We start from the raw sequence: 20,000 nt of genomic DNA, 5'->3' as shown, positions 1-20,000 counted from the left end.
GCGCCGTTCTGTTCCTCCTCGGGAGGCGGTTGCCAGGCGACCAGGATGGCGGTCCCATTGGTGTCGCTCTTTGTCACAGTTACGCCACGTGGGGCCCCGCTGGGAGCTGTGGCAGGGGAGCAAAGAGTCGCAGAGAGAGGGAGCGAGGGAGAGAGAGAGAGAGAGAGAGAGAGAGAGAGAAAGAGAGAGAAGGAAGGAGACAGAGAAAAGGTGGGGGGCAAAGAGGGAAAGAGGAAATGATAGAGGTAGAAAGGGAATGAGAGAGAGGACAGAGAGAGTTAGAGAAGAATGTAAGGGCAGGAAAAAAAAAGCCTCCAGCCTCACCTTCACCTATCCTCTATCAATCTGTCCTACTTTTAAACCCTGCTTAAACCTCAAATTGATGACAGGTCCAAGCGAGGGCCAGATCCCCGTCTCCATATGCTATCAAGCAGAGAATACCACAAGAAAAAAAAAGAAAAAGAAAAGGGAAACGGCTATAAAAAGCCCATTAAAGTGAGACAATAAGAGTAGTAAACAGAGAACGGCTGGGTGACTGGCGTGCGTTTTCTCAGTCACTCCCCAGGCCCATAAACTGGGCCACAAGTGCTGACTGTTTCCCAGCAAACACGCATCTAAAGGCCTCATCAGGAGATGTATTTCCTGTTTATTGTTCCGAAAGGGGAAAAGAGGGGAGTCATGAATCGGAGTGGTGTGCCTGTGTGCGTTTGTGTGTGTGTGAGGGGGGGGGGGGGGTCGATGTGGGGAGGTTAATGGGTGTGAATCAGAGGAGCTTTGGGGCACAGAAGCCCTGCTGCGGAGGTGGGATTAAGATGGGGGGGGGGGGGGGGGGGGGGCTCTGGAGGGGGGTGAGTGAGTGAGAGCAGACATGTCAGTACGCTTTGGAGATGGGAGTTACTGAAAACAATTAGCTGCTCAATTTGTAGTTAGTCTGGCTGACTTGGCTATCACTCACATGCCACTTACACAGCCACCCAAATACCCATGTAACACACACACACACACACAAACCTCCATTACTTACTGTGAATACACACTCCCCTATTCCCGAATCAATTAGCATGTTAGCAATTAGTCTTTCGCACCATAGTAAGTGTGCCTAAATACATTACTATATCCTCAACTCGGTATTCCACTACCATAATCCTTCGATTGATGGAAGCCTTAACAAACACCTTTCGACCTCCACACCCACCTTCTTCCATGGTCCGGACCACCTTCACGTCGCTGTCAGCCCCCTGGAACTCGTCGAAGTAGGGACGCACTTTAAACTCGTAGGTCACGCCCTTCTTCAGCTGAGGCACGACGGCGCCATCCTCAGCGGGTGTCCGCACCTCAAACACACCCCACTGGCTCCGGGACTGCCCCGCCTCGAACGTCGGCCGGTACATCACCTTATAGCCCTGGATGTACTGGGACTGCTGCTCCACCTGTTGGTGTAGAGAAGTAACAACACAAACCATCACTAATTTGAACCCTCTGCCTCTACACATTGTTTCTGTATGTATTTATTAATACGAGTGGCAGAGAAATGTCTCATTTGGTTTTTGCAGTGTCTGTTTGGATTTTCATATTAGTACGGTTCTAGAAGAGCATCTGACCATGTTCAATAAAATGTGTTTTTTATTTCATGTGACAGAAGCCATGGTGCTATTTATTCCCACAGGCACCCAAACCACAGCTTCAGCTCAATCCAAACAGGGTATTTCTGGGAGAGGATTTCAGGCCTAAATAAATAGCACCACTAAATCCCAAACTCGGCATCAGTAAATAGCATGGCTTTGTGGTGTACTGTGGGAAGGTAACCATGGAGATGGGAACATCCTGTCTAGAGGACTCGTGCCTGGCTCGTCCACTCATACACTAACAGATATGCACACATCTATATTACTGTAACACAACAGAGTACACTCACACACAATCACACATTAAACGCACACACACACACACACACACACACACACACACACACACACACACACACACACACACACACACACACACACACACACACACACACACACACACACACACAAACAAACACACACACACACAAACAAACACAAACACACACACACACTCACACACACACACACACACACAGTCACACTCACACACAAACACATATACTCAAAAAACACACACACACACACACACACACACGCACAAACACATACGCACACATGCAATAACACACACAGACACACACACACACACACACACACACACACACACACACACACACACACACACACACACACACACACACACACACACACACACACACACACACACACACACAGGCCCCCATGTGGCCCGGTGGGAGGTCTCAGTTACAAGGCGTCTCCTCTTCTGACTGCAGCCCTACAGGAGTGAGATCAGCAGGAGACGACCACTTCCTGCCACCCTGCCACCACTTAACCCATCCCCGGCGGCTCCCCCCGACCTCCCACCAGCGCTCCAGCATCACACGCCAGTCACAAGCCTAACAGTCTGTACTGGTATCGCTCTGGACTGCTTCCATGGCCTGTTTAGTACTCCCTCCTACATGCTGAGAGAGAAAACTACTTCTTACTGTGTTGGTGTGTTTGTGCCTGCGATGAAAGAGGAAAGAGTTAAGACCAAGACCAGGCTACTGCAGGAGCCACCTCCCACATCGTCCAAGTGAGTGAGGACCTACAGACGGTGTCATCCAAAGAGCTCTAAACACCCTCACCATTTCACTATTGCTTATACTAAAAATTAAAGCAAAGCTACAGCATCTAGACTCATTCTTACTTAACAATGAGTCTTACTGTAACATATTTGGGCCATGACTGAGACTGCTCATTTGTATGAAGAGACAGTTGCATTACCAAGGGGCAGTAATGAATGACGGAGGTTAAATGTGACTGTAGAGGAAGCAACTGAGACAGATGAGTCAGCCTCATCTCCGGCTCATGGACCATTGATACCAGCTAGCAACCGGTCATGGACTGCTAATGCCAGCTAGCACCCACTCATGGACTGTTAATACCAGCTAGCACTCGCTCATGGACTGCTAATACCAGCTAGCACCCGCTCATGGACTGCTAATACCAGCTAGCACCCACTCATGGACTGTTAATACCAGCTAGCACTCGCTCATGGACTGCTAATACCAGCTAGCACCCGCTCATGGACTGCTAATACCAGCTAGCACCCGCTCATGGACTGCTAATACCAAACATTCCAGAGGATTTCAGCATGCAGATCGCTTTGCTGTGCCTCAGCTAAACTATTTACATTCTGCCACTGTGTTTATGGCAGCTGCCCTGACGTGTGTATACACCGACCCATTCGTCAAGGTTAAGCCACTATTTGTCCCCGCAAACAGAGACAGAGAGACAGGGAGAGAGAGAGAATGAGAGCGAGTGAGAGAGAGAGCGAGGAATCTACAGCATGCTTGTGAAAGCTGAAGCTGATTAAAAGAAAAATAGCTCGGACAGCCCAGGTGGTCCTGATTTAAGAGCGAGCTCCGTTACTACTCCTCCTCAAGAGCTCGGAGCGAGCGCTCCACTTGTCCTCTCTGCTCCCTGGCCAAGCTCAGCTCAGCTCTCCTCCTCCTGTCAGAGAGCCCCTCTATCAGCCCTCGCCCAGCACTCGCCCAGCTCTCTCTCTCTCGCTCATACTGAGGGACCTCTCCAGAGCAGGACGCAGCCCCTGATAAGGAGGTGAGTGAGTAGGGTAGGAAGTAGCTCAAGCAGGCCCTTAACGGGCTGGACACCGCAGTGTGGGGAGAGAAGTTGGGTTGGGGAGGTGGGGGGGTGGAGTGGGATCGAGGGGTCGTATTTTGAGACGACAGTATGAAAAGGGAGTCTTGTTGTGTGTTTTGTCTGAGACAGAAGAGGGAGTGAAGGTCCTGGGGTCTGAGAATGTGGAGTGGTAAAAGGATACCATGTCCTTAGAGAATTGTGTGTGTGTGTGTGTGTATGTGAATGAGATAGAGACAGAGAGACAGAGAGAGAGAGAGAGAGAGAGAGAGAGAGAGAGAGACAGAGACCATGTCTGCGTGTGTCTGTGTGACTTTGAGTGTCTGAGTATGTATCTGAGTAAGTGAGCATGTGTATAGATAGATATAGGATTACTCACGGTCCACTGCACCCTGACAGAGGAGGAGGAGAGGATGACGGGGTTGTGGAGGTGGATGACCACGTCTCCCAGCTCCTTCTGGATGTGACGGTGGTCCACTCCTTGAATGGTGGGTGGCGTGTCTGTGCTCAACCAAAAAGAGGAAGTGGGAGTGAGCTGGGGTTAAGTATGTGTATGTGTGTGTGAACATAAGCCACTATGTCTGTGTGTGTGTGTGTGTGTGTGTGTGTGTGTGTGTGTGTATGTGTGTGTGTGTGTGTGTGTGTGGATGTATGCATCTGGCATATCCTCTTAAATAAAATGATACTCATGTTGCTTCTGCTGTCTCTACTGAAGCAAGGCTATCTGTCTCTCCTCTTGCAATATATACACACTATTAATATTTACATACTCTAAATCAATCACTGTCAGTTAATTTGTTTGGTTTAAAATATTGAAAAGTTTGAAAAATAGCAAGGACACTATGCAAGGGCATACAGAAAAATGCATTTGTGTGAAGCCCTAACTAACCCTCCTGTTACTTCTCTGTGGTAAACGTCAACAATGCAACAACAAACAACATGCAGTGCAACACGTTTGGACCCGCAGTACAGGTGGAGGAGACTGACCCTGGGTGCGGATGGCGTCGCTGATGGGGCTCGGGTCGCTGAGGCCGTAGGCGTTGACCGCCCGCACTAGGAAGAGGTAGACAGCGGCCGGCTTCAGGCCCTTCAGCACGAAGCTCTCTGTCTTCACATGGTCAGCTAGGGTCACCCAGCTACTGCCAGATGCATGGCTATAGGAGACAGACAGGGTTAACACTCCTTTAACCAGTGCCTTCCTTTCTCATGAGAGGTAAATACATAGAGAGAGAGATTGCAGGATGGATACACACACACACACACACACACACACACACACACACACACACACACACACACACACACACACACACACACACACACACACACACACACCTGAATGCCTCTATGATGTAGGAGGTGGGGGTGGCTCCTGCGTTGCTGGGTCTCCATGACAGCGTGGCAGAGGTGCGGCTGACGTCGGTCACCTCCGGCTTGGACGGAGCTCTGGGGATCAGGTTGGGGTCTGTGGGCCTTCCTGGCTGAACAGCCACTCCAAACTCTGCCAGGAGCACGAACACCAGACACATTCACTGACAGTTTACAGTAATACATGTGCTCCTCGCTCCTCACTGTTATAATGCAGTTAGTAATCGGTGTCCATCTCCATGAATGCAGACATTACAATCACTAATAATTACTATCACACCTAAGGTTACCTAGGCAAACCCAAACAGCTTAGAGGCATATATTTAGTATACTGTATACAGAGTATATGCTTGTATTTATGTGATATATGCCTTTTGTGTCTCCTGACGCACTAAAGTTGACATTTTATTTATTGGAATATGACACTGTGATAACATTTCGCCAATGCAATAAGGAGTAATGGCAAAAGCAATATAAGCCTGGGGCTTCACTGATGGGATTCTCATTGATTTGTGTATGTAGGGTTAGGGTAAGGGTTCTGTGTGGAACTGAGAGGAGACTGTACCTTCCACCTCAAGGTACGCTTTCCAGGATGCCTCTCCACTAGGGCTGGAGGCAATGCAGGTGTACATGCCAGTGTCTCCCAGCTGAGGGACGATGAAGCACACACACACACACACACACACACACACACACACACACACAGAGAAAAAGGAGTGAAGCAGAAATAAGTGACACGTTTGAAAGGAGAGAAAAACACTTTTTTTTTAGTTTTTACAGCGGCTGGCAGCTGACACCCAGCAGCACTGAGTCAGAGGCGCTCGTGCAAAACGCTGCCGCTGGGTGCGCCGCTAGGTCTTGTCGCGTCACGTCACGTCATGCCACGCGGCCCCCCTCACCTTGGCGTATCTGATCTGCAGCTCCCCCGCGTCCGTCTGCGAGACGCGCGAGTCGTGGGTGGTGACGAGGGTCCCGTCCTTCTTCCACATCACCGTCGGGGTTGGGGTGCCTGTTGCCTGGCAACTCAGAACCACCGTCCCGTCCACAGACACTGTCTGATTGGATGGGCCCTGTTGAATGATGGGCGGAGGGCGGTCCGAAACAACTGCAGCCAAAAAAAGAAGAGAGAGAGAGAGAGTGGGAGAGAGAGAGAGAGAGAAAGATAGAGAGATAGAGAGAGAAAGAAAAGAGAGGGGAGACGTGAGAAAAACCCGTAAAATAAGTGATTGTCATGGGAATGTGGAGAGAGTGATGGAGAGAGACAGCGAAAGAGACTAATTAAGACCACAGAGGATGAGAGAGGAGGGAACGTGTGTGTGTGTGGGTTGTGTGAGTGTGTTTGTGGGAACAGAAGGAATGAAGTTTGAGGGAGAGAGAGAATGAGAGGAATGACAAGAAAGGGCAGAAGGAGAGGAAACGGAGAGAGAGATAATGATAGAGAGGGAGGAAAAACGCTGAAACGTAGGATGCAGAGAAGGAAATTGATTTGATGGCGAGCAAAAGGGGAAAAAAAAGACGATGTGAAAAAAAAAAAAAAAACGTCAGAAATTCACAGCCCTTGAGCTTGAGGTTAATCATGTGTCAGCAGGAAGTGACCTCAGCGGAGCCACTGAAGCTCCAAAAAATCCCATTTAGATACCAGAGAGAGAGACTCAGCCCCAGAGCACTGTTACAGTGGGGAAGAATTATGGGCACATGCACACACACACACACATACACACTTTCCAGACCACTGGCAGTAGTAGTGCTGATATGAGAGAGGGGGAGAGACAAAAAAAAAAACACTTTAAAAATAGCTCCAGGCTAAGCTAGTGCGTTATTACCATACAAATACAACACCCTCAGTGTGGGGGAGAGTCTTCAGCCGTGTGGTGGTGTGTGTGTGTGTGTGTGTGTGTGTGTGAGTGTCTGTCTGTGTGTGTGTGTGTGTGTGTGTGTGTGTGTGTGGTGGGAGTGCAGAGTCTGAAGTCAGGAGAGCCTGGCAGATTAAATCAAACATGCTCCATCCTTGTTTCATTTCCATTAAGTGTAATTGAGTGTACATTGAGTGTGTGACTCCCATTTTCCATTTCTCCCGCTACCGTGTCGAGCCGAGCACCGGCATTACCATATAATTACACGCAAAGCCAATGAAAAAAAAAAAAAATGAAGAAAAAAGAGACAAAAAATGGTCTTCTGTGGCACAGTCTGCCTGTCTCTGACTGCGGGCAATTATGTTAATTAAATTAATATATGTACACAACATCAGCACACTCAGATACAAGTTGTTTATATAGGTAGAGTGGGCTCCCCAGCCCCCCAGGCTCCAGCCAGCGCAATTGCTTTTATGGGCCTTGAAGCTGAATTGTCCAATTTATTACGGGTTGGGAGCAATTTTTCCTAAATAATGGATGAAATTGTGATTATTATCTCGTTTCCTCCTGCTAGTAGGAAGGAGAAAGCTGAATGAAAATGACATGGCCAGCCCTGTAGAATAATAGCATGCATTTACTGATGTGCTGCTTATAACATAAATGTGGCAAAAAATGATGCTGGAATTTATAATAAATACAGTGCAGTCTTGGTCAAAGTGATCGTGTCCCAAGCAGATTTCATAAACTGTATTTTTCATTATGATAATTATGTTTCCAGGTAATCAGTTAGGGAATGACTGTATGAATAACTGCTTTTATGCTTATATGTGCATCATATCTAGTAGTTTCTTCTACATGCATATTTTGTGTCTGTATGCCAGTCAGCATGTGTTAGAGTGTGTGCTTTAAAAGAGAGAAGAGACAGAAGAGAGAAAAGAGAAGAGAAAAGATAAGTGTTTTTTTTTTTCTAAAAGGAGGAATAAATTGAGAAAATGGAACAGCAAACAAGGACTAGGACAGCCTTTGTGTACTCGGTTACCGTGGCAACCTATAGCCCCCCTCCCTCCCACATCTTTCCTATTTTGTGCCGTTTTGTGCTGGCAGCCGACGAGATCCACCATCCTCTCCAAGAACACATCAGCAGACCGAGCAAACTACAGGCTGGTCATCCAAACCCCAACACTGGGTCCAGTCCCTATGAACCTTTCCATAATACACTTCACTGGAGTCATTTAGTGGGTATTAGTCAGCTCAGTCAATCACCCTGTCAATCACCATCACTGTCAATAGAAACACACAGTCTTAATACAATACCATGAGGCTAACACATCTCCAGACATCATCATGAGGCTAACCTTGCTTTGCATAAGCTTAAACGGGCGACAGAAGTACAGAAGTCGTTTAGTAATCAGAAGGTTGCTAGTTCAATTCCCAGTCGAAGCATCCTTGAGGGAGACACTGAACCCCTAATTGCTCCTGATGTGCAGTGTGCCATCAGTGTAAAATGTGTATACATCCTTGTAAGTCGCTTTGGATAAAAGCGTCTGCTAAATGACAAAATGTAAATGTAAACCCCACCAAAGCCCTATGGATTTGTGATGGCTCCTGACCTGATGACTGGAGGGAACTTGACCCAACCAACAATGCAGTGCAGCTGCAAATATTAGTGTGTGCAAGAGCTTGTCTAAGCATTTCTGTTACAGCGTTAAGTCGATGGGAAGAGCTGTGGTGTCCCCCAACTCTCTCCCAGGTCGCAGACTGCAGCCGCCCCCACCGAGGCTCCAGTGGTTCTGGTCTGTGGGCAACAGAGGCGCGACGGTTCCCTCGGTTTCCCCCCGGACGGGCGACGCTGTTCTGTGAGCGCCCAGCCAGACTGTCACCACAAGCACCAGAGGCTCTCCACCGGGCCCTGCCACGACGGTCACCACTAACTGCCTTCACTGAGTGCCGGCCAATGAAAGCAACAGGCTCTGCTCCCAGCGGGATGGAGCTCTGGGCTCATCTGGGCTCATCGTCAAGCTCTGGGCTCCGGAGGGTTAGGGTTAGGTCTCTCCACTGGGGGAAGGCTGGGTGTTGTGCTTGTGTTGGGTCGAGGCCAGGAGGCCCCTTTATGTCGCACACGCTGCTATGTATGACAGAAAGTGTGTGTTTGTTGATGATGGGAATGTGTGCGCACGCGGCTATGTATGACAGAAAGTGTGTGTTTGTTGCTGATGGGAATGTGTGAACTTGGCTATGTATGACAGGAAGTGTGTGTTTGTTGATGAGAGCTGTGATCTATACTGCCTGTATTAGTGGGCATGGTGTGTGTGTGTGTGTGTGTGTTTGAATGCATGTGTGCTTCTGTGTGTGTAAGTATGCATGTGTGTGTGTGTGGATGTCGTTCCTCACCATCTGTGACCTCCAGCAGGGCCTTGGTGATGACGGAGCCAGCGATGTTGAGGGCCTGGCAGCTGTAGTATCCCCCGTCAGAGCGCTGGGCGTCTGTGATGGTCAGGTCCCCCGTCTGGGAGACCGACAGGCGGGTAGAGGGCTGGGGAGGCTGGTAGGAAAACAGCAGGTTCTGAAGAGAGAGGGGAAAGAGCACGTTAGAAAGAGACAGAGGCTTGTCTCTATTTGAATGGAGGTCTGTGTATTTGCCTGTGACTATAGTGACAGTGTGTGCCGCTTATCCCAGTCATCCCAAGACTTCTCTGCATTTCACTGTGTTCCAGACTTCTCAGTAGTGAAGCATCAGGACTAGTGTATAATAAGAGTGTGTGTCTCTGTGTTTGTGTGTGTATGACTGTATGTGTATCTGTGCATAGGGATGTGTGTGTGTGTGTGTGTGTGTGTGCCTCAGACAGGGCTGGGGTATCTTACCAGACTGCCCTCTCTCTGCCAGAAGATCGCCGGCTGTGGGTTCCCCGTGGCCTCACACTGGAACGTGACTGTTCTCCCCACGCCCACCACCTGGTTCCGTGGCCTGACCGCAAACGCTGGAGGTACTAAAGGAGAGAACAGAATGGACATTCAGAGTCTGGACCTTACCTCGAGTCCAATATCTAATATGTACCGGGACACCTCTGCTGTTTCCACGTATTTATGTCTCTTAAGAGAGGCAATTAAACTGTTTTACAACCCATATAAAATGTAGACAAACTATTCAAATATCTATACAGATATGGCATGCACTGCTTTCAGAGGTGCTGTTTCAGTGGCATTCAGAGCATAGATCACTTTTAGGGGCATAAGTAACTGGCTGCCACCATGGCTGGAATGGACTGCCTCAGACTTGGTGGTTCATTACTTTGTGAGAGCACCCAAAACTCTTTACAACAGTTACAAAATAAGAGGAACATAAATATCAGGTCAAACTCATAAAAGTAATAAAAACACAACACAAAACAAAATTACTATCAAGTCAAAACTACTGAAAATAACCTTAATCAAATCAAATCAACTACAAAACAACACTGGCTTTTGTAGCAGGCCTCAACAAAATAACTTGTAATATTAAAGTTAGTTATATCCAATTAAAGTGCATTATGTCAAAAATGTTAAAGACCATTTATCAAAAAGCACTAAAATGGGCTTATTATCTAGCAGAATTAGTGTTAGTATCTCTTGGCTTCTAGAAAAGGATCAGTTTCAAAGCGTGCATTCAGTCCAAACCAACCAGACACACTGGTTTACCCCTTTACACAACCTCTTTTCCTGTTATTCCCATATGGCTCATGTCACATGACATAAACACACAGATGGGAGGATGGATGGATGGGTGGATGGATGGATGGAGAGGGATGTGCTGTTGGGGATGGAATTGTGGGTGTGGCTTGACTTCCTGTGTCGATCAGAGAGGATTATGGGAGGCGGATGACACACTTACCAGACATGACTAAAAGAGAGAAGAGAGAGAGAGAGAGACACACACACAGACAGACAGAGAGAGAGAGAGAGAGAGGGAGGCGTGGGGTGAGTATGCAGGCATGGAATATTCACACTCTCATTCAGATCATCGCTGGAGTGCTGAATGAACATGATCAAATAGGATTAATATGCATGTGGGAAAAATATGAAAATAAAACCTAGTACAATAAAAAGCCATGGCATTAACAATACACACACACACACACACACACACACACACACACACACACACACACACACACACACACACACACACACACACACACACACACACACACACACAGCATTGTTGCTTGTGTCCTCATCTATTACATATCCAGCATGTGAAAGATGGATATTCAAGGGATTCTTTGAGTTTGGGGAGCACATGAAAGCCCTTGAAAATCCAATTATCCGTCGGTGACTCGTTGTCCTGATATACGGTGAGGCAGCGGTGGAGACCGCAGAGAGTGGCATTACTGCGAGATCACAGAGTCACTGGGGCTTTGAGCACATATCAGCCAGGGCCGTAAAACATGCTAAATGATAAGTGTCAGTCTTCCCTCGTAAATCTCCTTCTCCTTTATCCCTGCTTTTCATTCTCAACTCAATCTCTCTTTCTCTCTCTCTCTTTCTCTCTCTCTCTCTCTCTCTCTCTCTCTATCTCTCTCCTAGTCTCTGAACATGTCACGCTTCAAATGTTCATCAAACACGAATCGCTGCGTTGTGGGATTCCATCACCCGTCATGCGCTGTAAGTCAGCCTGCAAATAACCTTAAACCTGTGTGTCTATTCCCACCGCCTACCACACATAACAAGCCCAACCCTGAATCTACTGTAAACCCACTGTGCTCAAAGGTCTCTCCCTCTCTCTCTCTCTCTATCTCTCTCTCTCTACCGATCATTACAAGCCTAACCCTGATTGTACTGTAAACCCACTGTGCTCAAATGTCACCCACATTTTCAAAGTTCACCTTTGGCTGGTGAATGAAGATGGTTGGTGCAGCATAGCATTTGCAGTGAGCATTGTAGGAGTGTTTGTGTGTGTGTGTGTGTGTGTGTGTGTGTGTGTGTGTGTGTGTGTGTTTGTGTGTGTGTGTGTGAGAGAGTATGTATGTGTTTGTGTGCCCAACCCCCTATAGTAAAAATATCAGCGTGTACTGTTTGTGTGCATGTGTGTGTGTGTGTGTTGTGTGTGTGTTGTGTGTGTGTGTGTGTGAGTGTGAGAGTGTGTGTGAGTGTGTGCGCGCGAGTGAGTGCGCATATAGGCATTGAAGCACAGGAGTCTTATTTCCAGTGTGCTAGCAAAAAGTGGTTTACATAAAGCAGATTCCTATCTTTGTTCCAATGTCTCTCTCCTCTCCTCTGTAACATAAGGAATTGCTGGTCAACTGTGTTTTCACTGTGGTCAAGATTAAGATCTGACTGTGGGTGCAGAGGTTTGCAGTGAGTACTGGGTTAGACATTCAAGTGTACAGAAGCCGACACATATACACCCAGGCGTGTGCAGACACACACACAGACACACATACATACATACATCAGCACACAGACACTCACACACACACACACACACACACCACACAAGTATAGCAAGAGAGCCACACTCGCACAGACACAAGGAGACGTACACAAGTCAGGACTCCAGCCATTATAAACACTCTTGTGCTCATTTTCTAAATTGAGAAGCAGAGGAGAGAAGGTCAAAATCCGCAGACCTCCAGCACACACACACACACACACACACACGCACGCACACACGCACACACTCTATCACCACATTTCTGACAACAGGGAGTGAACCAAACAGAGAGCCAGCAGCAGGGATTGTTTCTCCTACTGAACGGTGTGTGTGTGTGTGTGTGTGTGTGTGTGTGTGTGTGTGTGTGTGTGTGTGTGTGTGTGTGTGTGTGTGTGTGTGTGTGTGTGTTTGTACGAGTGTTTGTGTGTGAGATCATAGGCTTTCACTGTGGTTGCTGTTGTTGGCTGTGGGTTTTCGGCCCCTGACCCTCCCCTCCCCTCCCTCTCTCCTTCCCTCCCTCCCTCCCTCCCTCTGTCTCACACGGGTGGTTTGAGTGTCTCGGCCCGACGATGTGATTAATATGAGAACTGCTCACATCAAAGGATCACGCCGGCTGAACCCAGCAGGCAGCGCGGTGGGAGAGCCGGACACACCACACCAGCACCGGGGCCACGCCTGGGGCAAGGTTAGCCCGCTCCTGCGCCCCCTTCCCTCAGGGTGTGTATACGTGTGTGTGCTTGTGTATGCGTGTGGGGGGGGGGGGGGGGCCTGTGGATATGTCTTGCCACTGCGTGTGCTAAGTTCCTGGCATACAAACAGCCTGAGATGCACTCCTCTTAGCCCTGGTTTAATCCATCTCAGACTCTGCATAGTTCCTGAGAGGCTCTGTTTGTGTTGGATAATGAACCTCCCTGAGGTTAGGCCCTGGCCTTATCTGATTCCATACATATGGCGTGATGATGGGGGAGCGTGATGATGAGGGGGAAATATTCAAGATGGGGAGACAAGGTGATGGGTGGCGAGCCGACGGCCAATGGCCAAACACACAGGAGAATACCCACTCACAGACAGACAGGCAGGCAGACAGACTGGCATATAACTACACACAGGTAAATGAAGGTACACACACACACACACACATGAAGAACAGTAGTGGTCATTGAGCAGGCTGCAGTGGGTTGGCTTTGTCCAGTGTGTGACCCACGACATGTAAAGTGGGTTTTATTGAGCGGGCCGAGGGCCGAGGTGGGGGGGAGGGGGGGGGGGGGGTGAGTGGCGAAGCATTCCAACTCTGGCACGTTTATGAGGTACAAAAGGAGGTATCGGGTGTGAAAGCGTGGGCGAATGTGTGTGTGTGTGTGTGTGTGTGAGTGTGTAGGGCTAGATGAGGGCTTGTCTACGGTCCACTGGTTTGGTCCAGGAGAGGTGAGTAGGCTTGAGTGTGTGTGTCTTTGTCTACGTGTGAGTGTGTGTATGTGTGTGTGTGTGTGTGTGTGTGTGTGTGTGTGTGTGTGTGTGTGTGTGTGTGTGTGTGTGTGTGTGTGTGTGTGACAGGGCTGGGGTTGTTGGAGCTCCTGTGAGAGCCATTGGCTCTGTGCCTGTGTGAGGTGTGAAGAGCTTTGCATGGGAGAGGGCCGGGCAGAGTTACGAGCCCAGTCAGCCTGCCTGCCTGCCGCTGGGTTAAGGTAGAGTTACGACCCCCCAGCCAAGACATTAAACTGCAAAAGGTGTGTGTGTGTGTATGTGTGTGTGTGTGTGAGAAAGAGAGAGTCAGTTAGTGTGATTATATGTCTGCGTGTTTGCCTGAGTCTGTCTCTATTTGAAGGAATGTTTGCATGTCTTGATACATGAGAGGATGCGTATGTGTGTGTGTGTATGTCTGCGTGCATATATGTGTGTGTGAGAGAGAGAGAGAGAGTGAGAGAAAGAAAGAGAAAAAAGAGCCTCAAGAGATGAATTCATACACTCCACTACCTCCTTACACCCTGCCCTCTATGTTGATGTTTAACTCCGGCCCTTCCACCCCCCCGACCCAGCTCTCTCTCTCAGCTCACTCTCTCAGCTCACTCTCTCAGCTCAGTCTCTCAGCTCACCCCCAGCTCACTCTCTCAGCTCACTCTCTCAGCTCTCTCTCTCAGCTCACTCTCTAAGCTCTCTCTCAGCTCACTCTCTCAGCTCACCCCCAGCTCACTCTCTCAGCTCTCTCTCTCAGCTCACTCTCTCAGCTCTCTCTCAGCTCACTCTCTCAGCTCAGCCCAAGCTCACTCTCTCAGCTCACTCTCTCAGCTCACTCTCTCAGCTCACTCTCAGCTCACTCTCTCAGCTCAGCCCCAGCTCACTCTCTCAGCTCACTCTCTCAGCTCACTCTCTCAGCTCAATCCCAGCTCACTCTCTCAGCTCACTCTCTCAGCTCACTCTCTCAGCTCACCACCAGCTCTCTCTCTCAGCTCACTCTCTCAGCTCACTCTCTCAGCTCAATCCCAGCTCAATCCCAGCTCACTCTCTAAGATTACCACCAGCTCACTGACTGCACACTTCCCTTTAGGCCCCCTTCCTCTCGGGCACGATGAGCTGCCACTGCCCCGCTCATTGCAATTAGCCCAGGCTCAGTTTCCCCCCTCTCCACCAGTGAAGACTCATTAGCCACCAGCTCCACGCCGAGTAGGCAGTAAAAGCCGCCAAGCGAAGAGAACAGGCACAAAGGTGTGGAAGGGTTGAGGAGGAGATGGAGGAAAACGTGCAGCTCTTGCTTGGTTAGCTCTGTTTTTTTGGGACGAAAGAGGACAACGTTCTCAAGAAAGAAAGGGTGATATTTTTCTCTTTTTTTCCCCCCACTCTGCCTGTCTTGGCTCAAGCACTAATGTTACGCTGCCTGAGTGGAATCTGTAAGGTGAGCACATTTTTATATCAGTGAGAGAGAGAGAGAGAGAGAGAGAGAAAAATGATATATCTGCCAAAACAGCAGGTCACTGCGTGGTGCACGGTCATCAAAAATCAGACGCTGGAATAATGACGCTATAAAATTCCGGCAGAAGGAGTTTTTTTTTTTACGATGTTGACAACATTTGCATTCCACAGGAGCAAGTATGTGTGTGTGTGTGTGTGTGTGTGTGTGTGTGTGTGTGTGTGTGTATGTGTGGGTGTGTGTGTCTATGTGTGTGTGGGTGGCAGGGTGTAGGGAGGGTCGGTGGTAAATGAGTTTTAGGGTGAGTGAGGTGGTGGAAAAGGAGAATGCAACTATCCCCCTCTAATAAAGGAGATATTTCCAAAGAAAACATCTGTGCTGCCTGTGTGTTTGGTTACTGAGCGAGGAAGAGAGGGAAAGAGGGAAAGAGAGAGAGAGAGAGATAAAGATAGAGGGAGAGAGAGATAATGGATGCCTGGAGGTCAGTATACCAGCACTAGTCTCCATGTACCATGGATGTACTCACTGTTTCACAGTCCCTCAACCACCACTATAGAATTTGAGATGAAGAGTGGTAAAAAAAAAAAAAAAAAAGCTACTCTGAATGAGTCTAGTGCTAATTGCTATCTAGTGCTCAGTTCCTGGAATGAGTCTGGTTCTACTGAGATATGTCCCCATCTCTGCACATTAATATGAAGGGCTGTGAAGGCCAGCCATGGAGAGAGGACAGAAAGGTCATTCCTCTTCATGCATGTTCTGTTCAGCAGACACATTTAGGTGTCAAGGCTGGACAGAATACAGATAGAAGAGAAATCTGGAATGAGAAATAGGAGAAAAAAAGAACGTGTACAATCAACAAAAAAAGAAAGCAAAAAGAAAGGCCAAGATCAAGTAGTGCGGGAGAAAAAGAGAAAGAGTGAGAGACATGAAGAGGGGGAGGGAGGTCTGCCTCAGGAAAGCATTCGCTTTGCCAACATTCTTATCATCACCGCTTATTTATTTATTTTCAGAACAAATTGAGGGGAAAATGAGGGTGTAAGACGTTCTGCCTGAACCCAGAGTCCATGGCTCTTTCTCTCTCTCTCTCTTTCTCTCTCTTTCTATACCTCACCCCCCCCTTCCTCCCTCCCTCCCTCCCTCCCAAGCCTGTCCTCTTTATCACGGTCATCTGAAGCTACAAGTATCTCTCCAGAAGAGATAATGTGTTTGTCAGACAGACATGTTGTTATGTCTCATTCCCCTCAGGGCTAACCATTCTCCCTCTGCTCTCCCTCTCTCTCTCTCTCTCTCTTCCCACCCCTCCCCCTTTCCCTCCCTCCTCAGAAAAGCAGGTAACAGAGAGAGAGAGAAATAAATGGGAACCAAATGAAGAAGAAAAGGACAAAAAGGGACAAAAAAAAAGAAGAGTGTGTATGTGGATAATGAGCACCCCTCCCCCTCTCCGTGTAGTCATTTCATCCCAAATATCATGCTCATCTGTTATCTCTCCTTCCTCTCCTCCTCGCAGACCCTAAATTACCCCTTCATTTCCCCCTCTAGTTCTTGCCTCCTTTTTTTTCTCTCTCTCTTTTTTTCCTAGGTCTGGAATTAGACTGCGTAATTGGAAACATGTCATTTCCCAGTGTGGGGCTGGAATGGGGCTTGCCTTTAATTAGGCAGAGTCTCTCCTGTGTGTACTGGCCTGTGTGTGAGAGTGTGTGTGTGTGTGTGTGTGTCTGTGTGTACTGGCCTGTGTGTGAGAGAGTGTGTGTCAGTGGGGCAGGGGGGTTGGCAGAGAGAGAGCAGGAGATGAGTAACTGTGTGACCGTGTGTATGTGTGTGTGTGTGTCTGTGTGTGTGTGTGTGTGTGTGTGTGTCTGTGTGTGTGTGTGTGTGTGTGTGTGTGTGTGTGTGAGTGTGTGTGTCTGTGTATGTGTGTGTGTCTGTCTCTGTGTGTTTGTCTGTGTGTGTGTCTGTGTGTTTCTGTGTCTGTGTGTGTTTCTGTGTGTGTGTGTGTGTGTGTTTGTGTTGTGGCTTCTTCTATTCTGTAATAAATGTTGGCAAGGACAACAAGCTTATAGCACAGAGTAGATAACAACAGGAAGAGAGACAGAGAGAGAGACAGAGAGTATAATAGAGTGAGACAGACAGTGGAATAGGGAGAGACAGAGAGCAGAATAGAGGGAGAAAGCAGGGGGCAGAGGGCAAGTGTGAAAGGGGAAGAACACAAACCCAAATAAAGGACAGACAGAGAGAGAGAGAGAGAGAGAGACAAAGGTACCGAAATAAATAAATAAAGACACACACACACAAACAGGGACGGACAGACAGAGACAGGCTCATTTCCTCCCTTCAAAGGGACGGCTAGCCCGTGGTCCTGAGCTTTATGTCCACACCGCCTCGTGCCTTTCTTCCTCCCGCGATCAGAGCCAGACGGCTACGCTGCCCACCAGCCCATAAAGCCACTTCCTGCGCCCCACCGGCCTCTCTCACCTCGCACACACGTGGGCGGCCGCTCTGAGTGGGCACGCATACCACGCTCAGCTCTGCTCAGCTGGAAAGCTTTGGTGTCACAGCCAAGGAGGAGGCCATGGGGCTGACCACACGTCTGGGTAAACAACGTCCAGACCCACGCACTGGGATACAGACTCATCCTCAAACAGATGTGATTATGAGGGATAATAAAAAACAACACGGTTGGATTGAACCACTTCATGTGCTCTCGTGTGGGTGAAAGCAGTAACTTTGTGACAGAGATGACACCTTTCTGCTTGAGTCAGCACCATTACGTTGACCTTTACAAGGTAATGCATTGGACTGAATTTCAAATGCAAAAACCATGTGGGCATCAACATTTAGTCATAATTTCCCTGTGGATGTCTCCAGACTAGCTCATTCTACACGTGGAACAGATAGGATGTGTGGATGTGCTGTAGGTGATTTTGGATGATGCTGTGGTATGTGTGTGTGTGTGTGTGTGTGTGTGTGTGTGTGTGTGTGTGTGTTTATGGGGGAGTGGGCAGCTGTGGGGGTAAACAGAGGCTGGGGTTGGGGGACTGGGTATGAGCTCAGGGAAAGGACAGCTGCTCAGGGTTTATTTATGCTGAGCTGCAGGACGGATAGCAGCTGCCCTACAGGTTAGGCCAAATTTCCTCCTTCATACATATGGTGTGGCAGGTGTGTGTGTGAGTGTGTGTGTGTGTGTGTGTGTGTGTGTGTGTGTGTGTGTGTGTGTGTGTGTGTGTGTGTGTGTGTGTGTGTGTGAGTGTGTGAGTGTGTGAGTGAGTACATGTGAGTGACATGTGTGAGAGTGCTTTTATGTATTTTTAAAATGATTTTCATTGTGTGAGTGAGTGTGTGAGTGTGTGTGTGTGTGTGTGTGTGTGTGTGTGTGTGTGTGTATGTGAGTGAGTGTGTGTGCGTGGCTCTCTTACCGTGGACGGTGAGGGACCCAGAGGCCTCAGCCTTGCCCACCATGTTCTCGGCCAGGCAGGTGTATGAGCCGACATCAGCTGGCGTGACGCGCCGCAAGCTCAACGTGTTGTCCTCCAAGATCTCAAACCTGACAGACAGCCAGGTGGGAGAAGCAGATTAGAGGTCCATTCATGCAAACCTCAACAACATACACGTGATGCCCCTTTATGAGTGTCACACTAGATGCCCCTTTATGAGAGTCAAACATACACTAGATGCCCCTTTATGAGAGTCAAACATACTATATGCCCCTTTATGAGAGTCAAACATACACTGGGTGCCCCTTTAAGAAAGTCAAACATACACTAGATGCCCTTTTATGAGAGAGTCAAACATACACCAGATGCCCTTTTATGAGAGAGTCAAACATACACTAGATGCCCCTTTATGAGAGTCAAACATACACTAGATGCCCCTTTTATGAAAGAGGGATGGAGAGTTGTGTGAAGGTATGTATGAATGTAAGCATGTATGCATGAAAGGATTGAAAGGAGCTGATAGATGGGTAAAAACAGTCTACCGATGAAGTAGATGCATAGGCATACACACATACGTGCACACATATGTGTATGCAGATGCAGACATACATTCAGACTTTACATATGCACATACTAACATAACACCTATAATATGAGTGGTTGGGTATAGCGGCCTCATACCTGCCCTTGGGCAGATCCCCGTCCTCCTTCCTCCAGCGCACGATAGGAACAGGGTCACCTCGAGCCTCACACTGGAAGTTCACACTCTCGTCTGCCAGGGACACCTGACTGACTGGACGCTTCACGAAGCTGGGGCGCTCTGAGGGAGAGATTTATATTTCATATGAGTGATTTACCACCTTTATTACAACCAGCACAACGACGACCATCAATACAATCTGTGACATTTCAAATCCCGATTTCACAGTTATCATTATCATTGAAATGATTACTATCAGAAGATAGTATTCTCTATATGAAAATCACTGAAATTAATTAAAAATATCCTCAGCCCTGGTGTCATGTAATGTCACGCTAGCTGGGTTTCCATCCAGCTTTTTAATGTGAATTTTGACAATTCAATAGAAAAGAGGAAACACTGAAAAGTCACTATTTGCTAGAGGCGGGGGGATTAACTTGAAGTCCTCATAGAGACTAATGTGACTAAGGTTGATGGAAACGGATTTATTCGCAAATCGCATTTGTTGAGATTTTATTATGTGTTTCCGTTAAAGTTGCCCTGGCAATCCCAACTTTTTAACCCGCGGCTGTTCACAACTCCTGCCTTGATTAGGAGAGTGT

General features: G+C 48.2%; 1 protein-coding gene across 1 annotated transcript in view; it reads right to left on the bottom strand.

The window, feature by feature from the left end:
* LOC308373284 (roundabout homolog 1-like) overlaps window positions 1-20,000 on the bottom strand; it is a gene marked incomplete at its 5' end in the record, with an annotated part of 175,057 nt that overhangs the window by 16,292 nt on the left and 138,765 nt on the right. Inside the window, 11 exons of the mRNA XM_080848720.1 lie at window positions 1-106; window positions 1,196-1,430; window positions 4,111-4,232; window positions 4,719-4,885; window positions 5,067-5,232; window positions 5,665-5,746; window positions 5,999-6,204; window positions 9,344-9,515; window positions 9,815-9,939; window positions 18,681-18,808; window positions 19,380-19,518. The exon at window positions 1-106 is cut by the window's left edge and continues 16 nt beyond it. Of these exons, the coding sequence (XP_080704846.1) occupies window positions 1-106; window positions 1,196-1,430; window positions 4,111-4,232; window positions 4,719-4,885; window positions 5,067-5,232; window positions 5,665-5,746; window positions 5,999-6,204; window positions 9,344-9,515; window positions 9,815-9,939; window positions 18,681-18,808; window positions 19,380-19,518 (1,648 nt within the window). The remainder of the gene's footprint in view (window positions 107-1,195; window positions 1,431-4,110; window positions 4,233-4,718; window positions 4,886-5,066; window positions 5,233-5,664; window positions 5,747-5,998; window positions 6,205-9,343; window positions 9,516-9,814; window positions 9,940-18,680; window positions 18,809-19,379; window positions 19,519-20,000) is intronic.

This window comes from Sprattus sprattus (genome assembly GCF_963457725.1).
Source record: "Sprattus sprattus genome assembly, chromosome: 1".
Lineage (NCBI taxonomy): Eukaryota > Metazoa > Chordata > Actinopteri > Clupeiformes > Clupeidae > Sprattus > Sprattus sprattus.
This window is presented reverse-complemented; position numbering and strand designations above follow the sequence as displayed.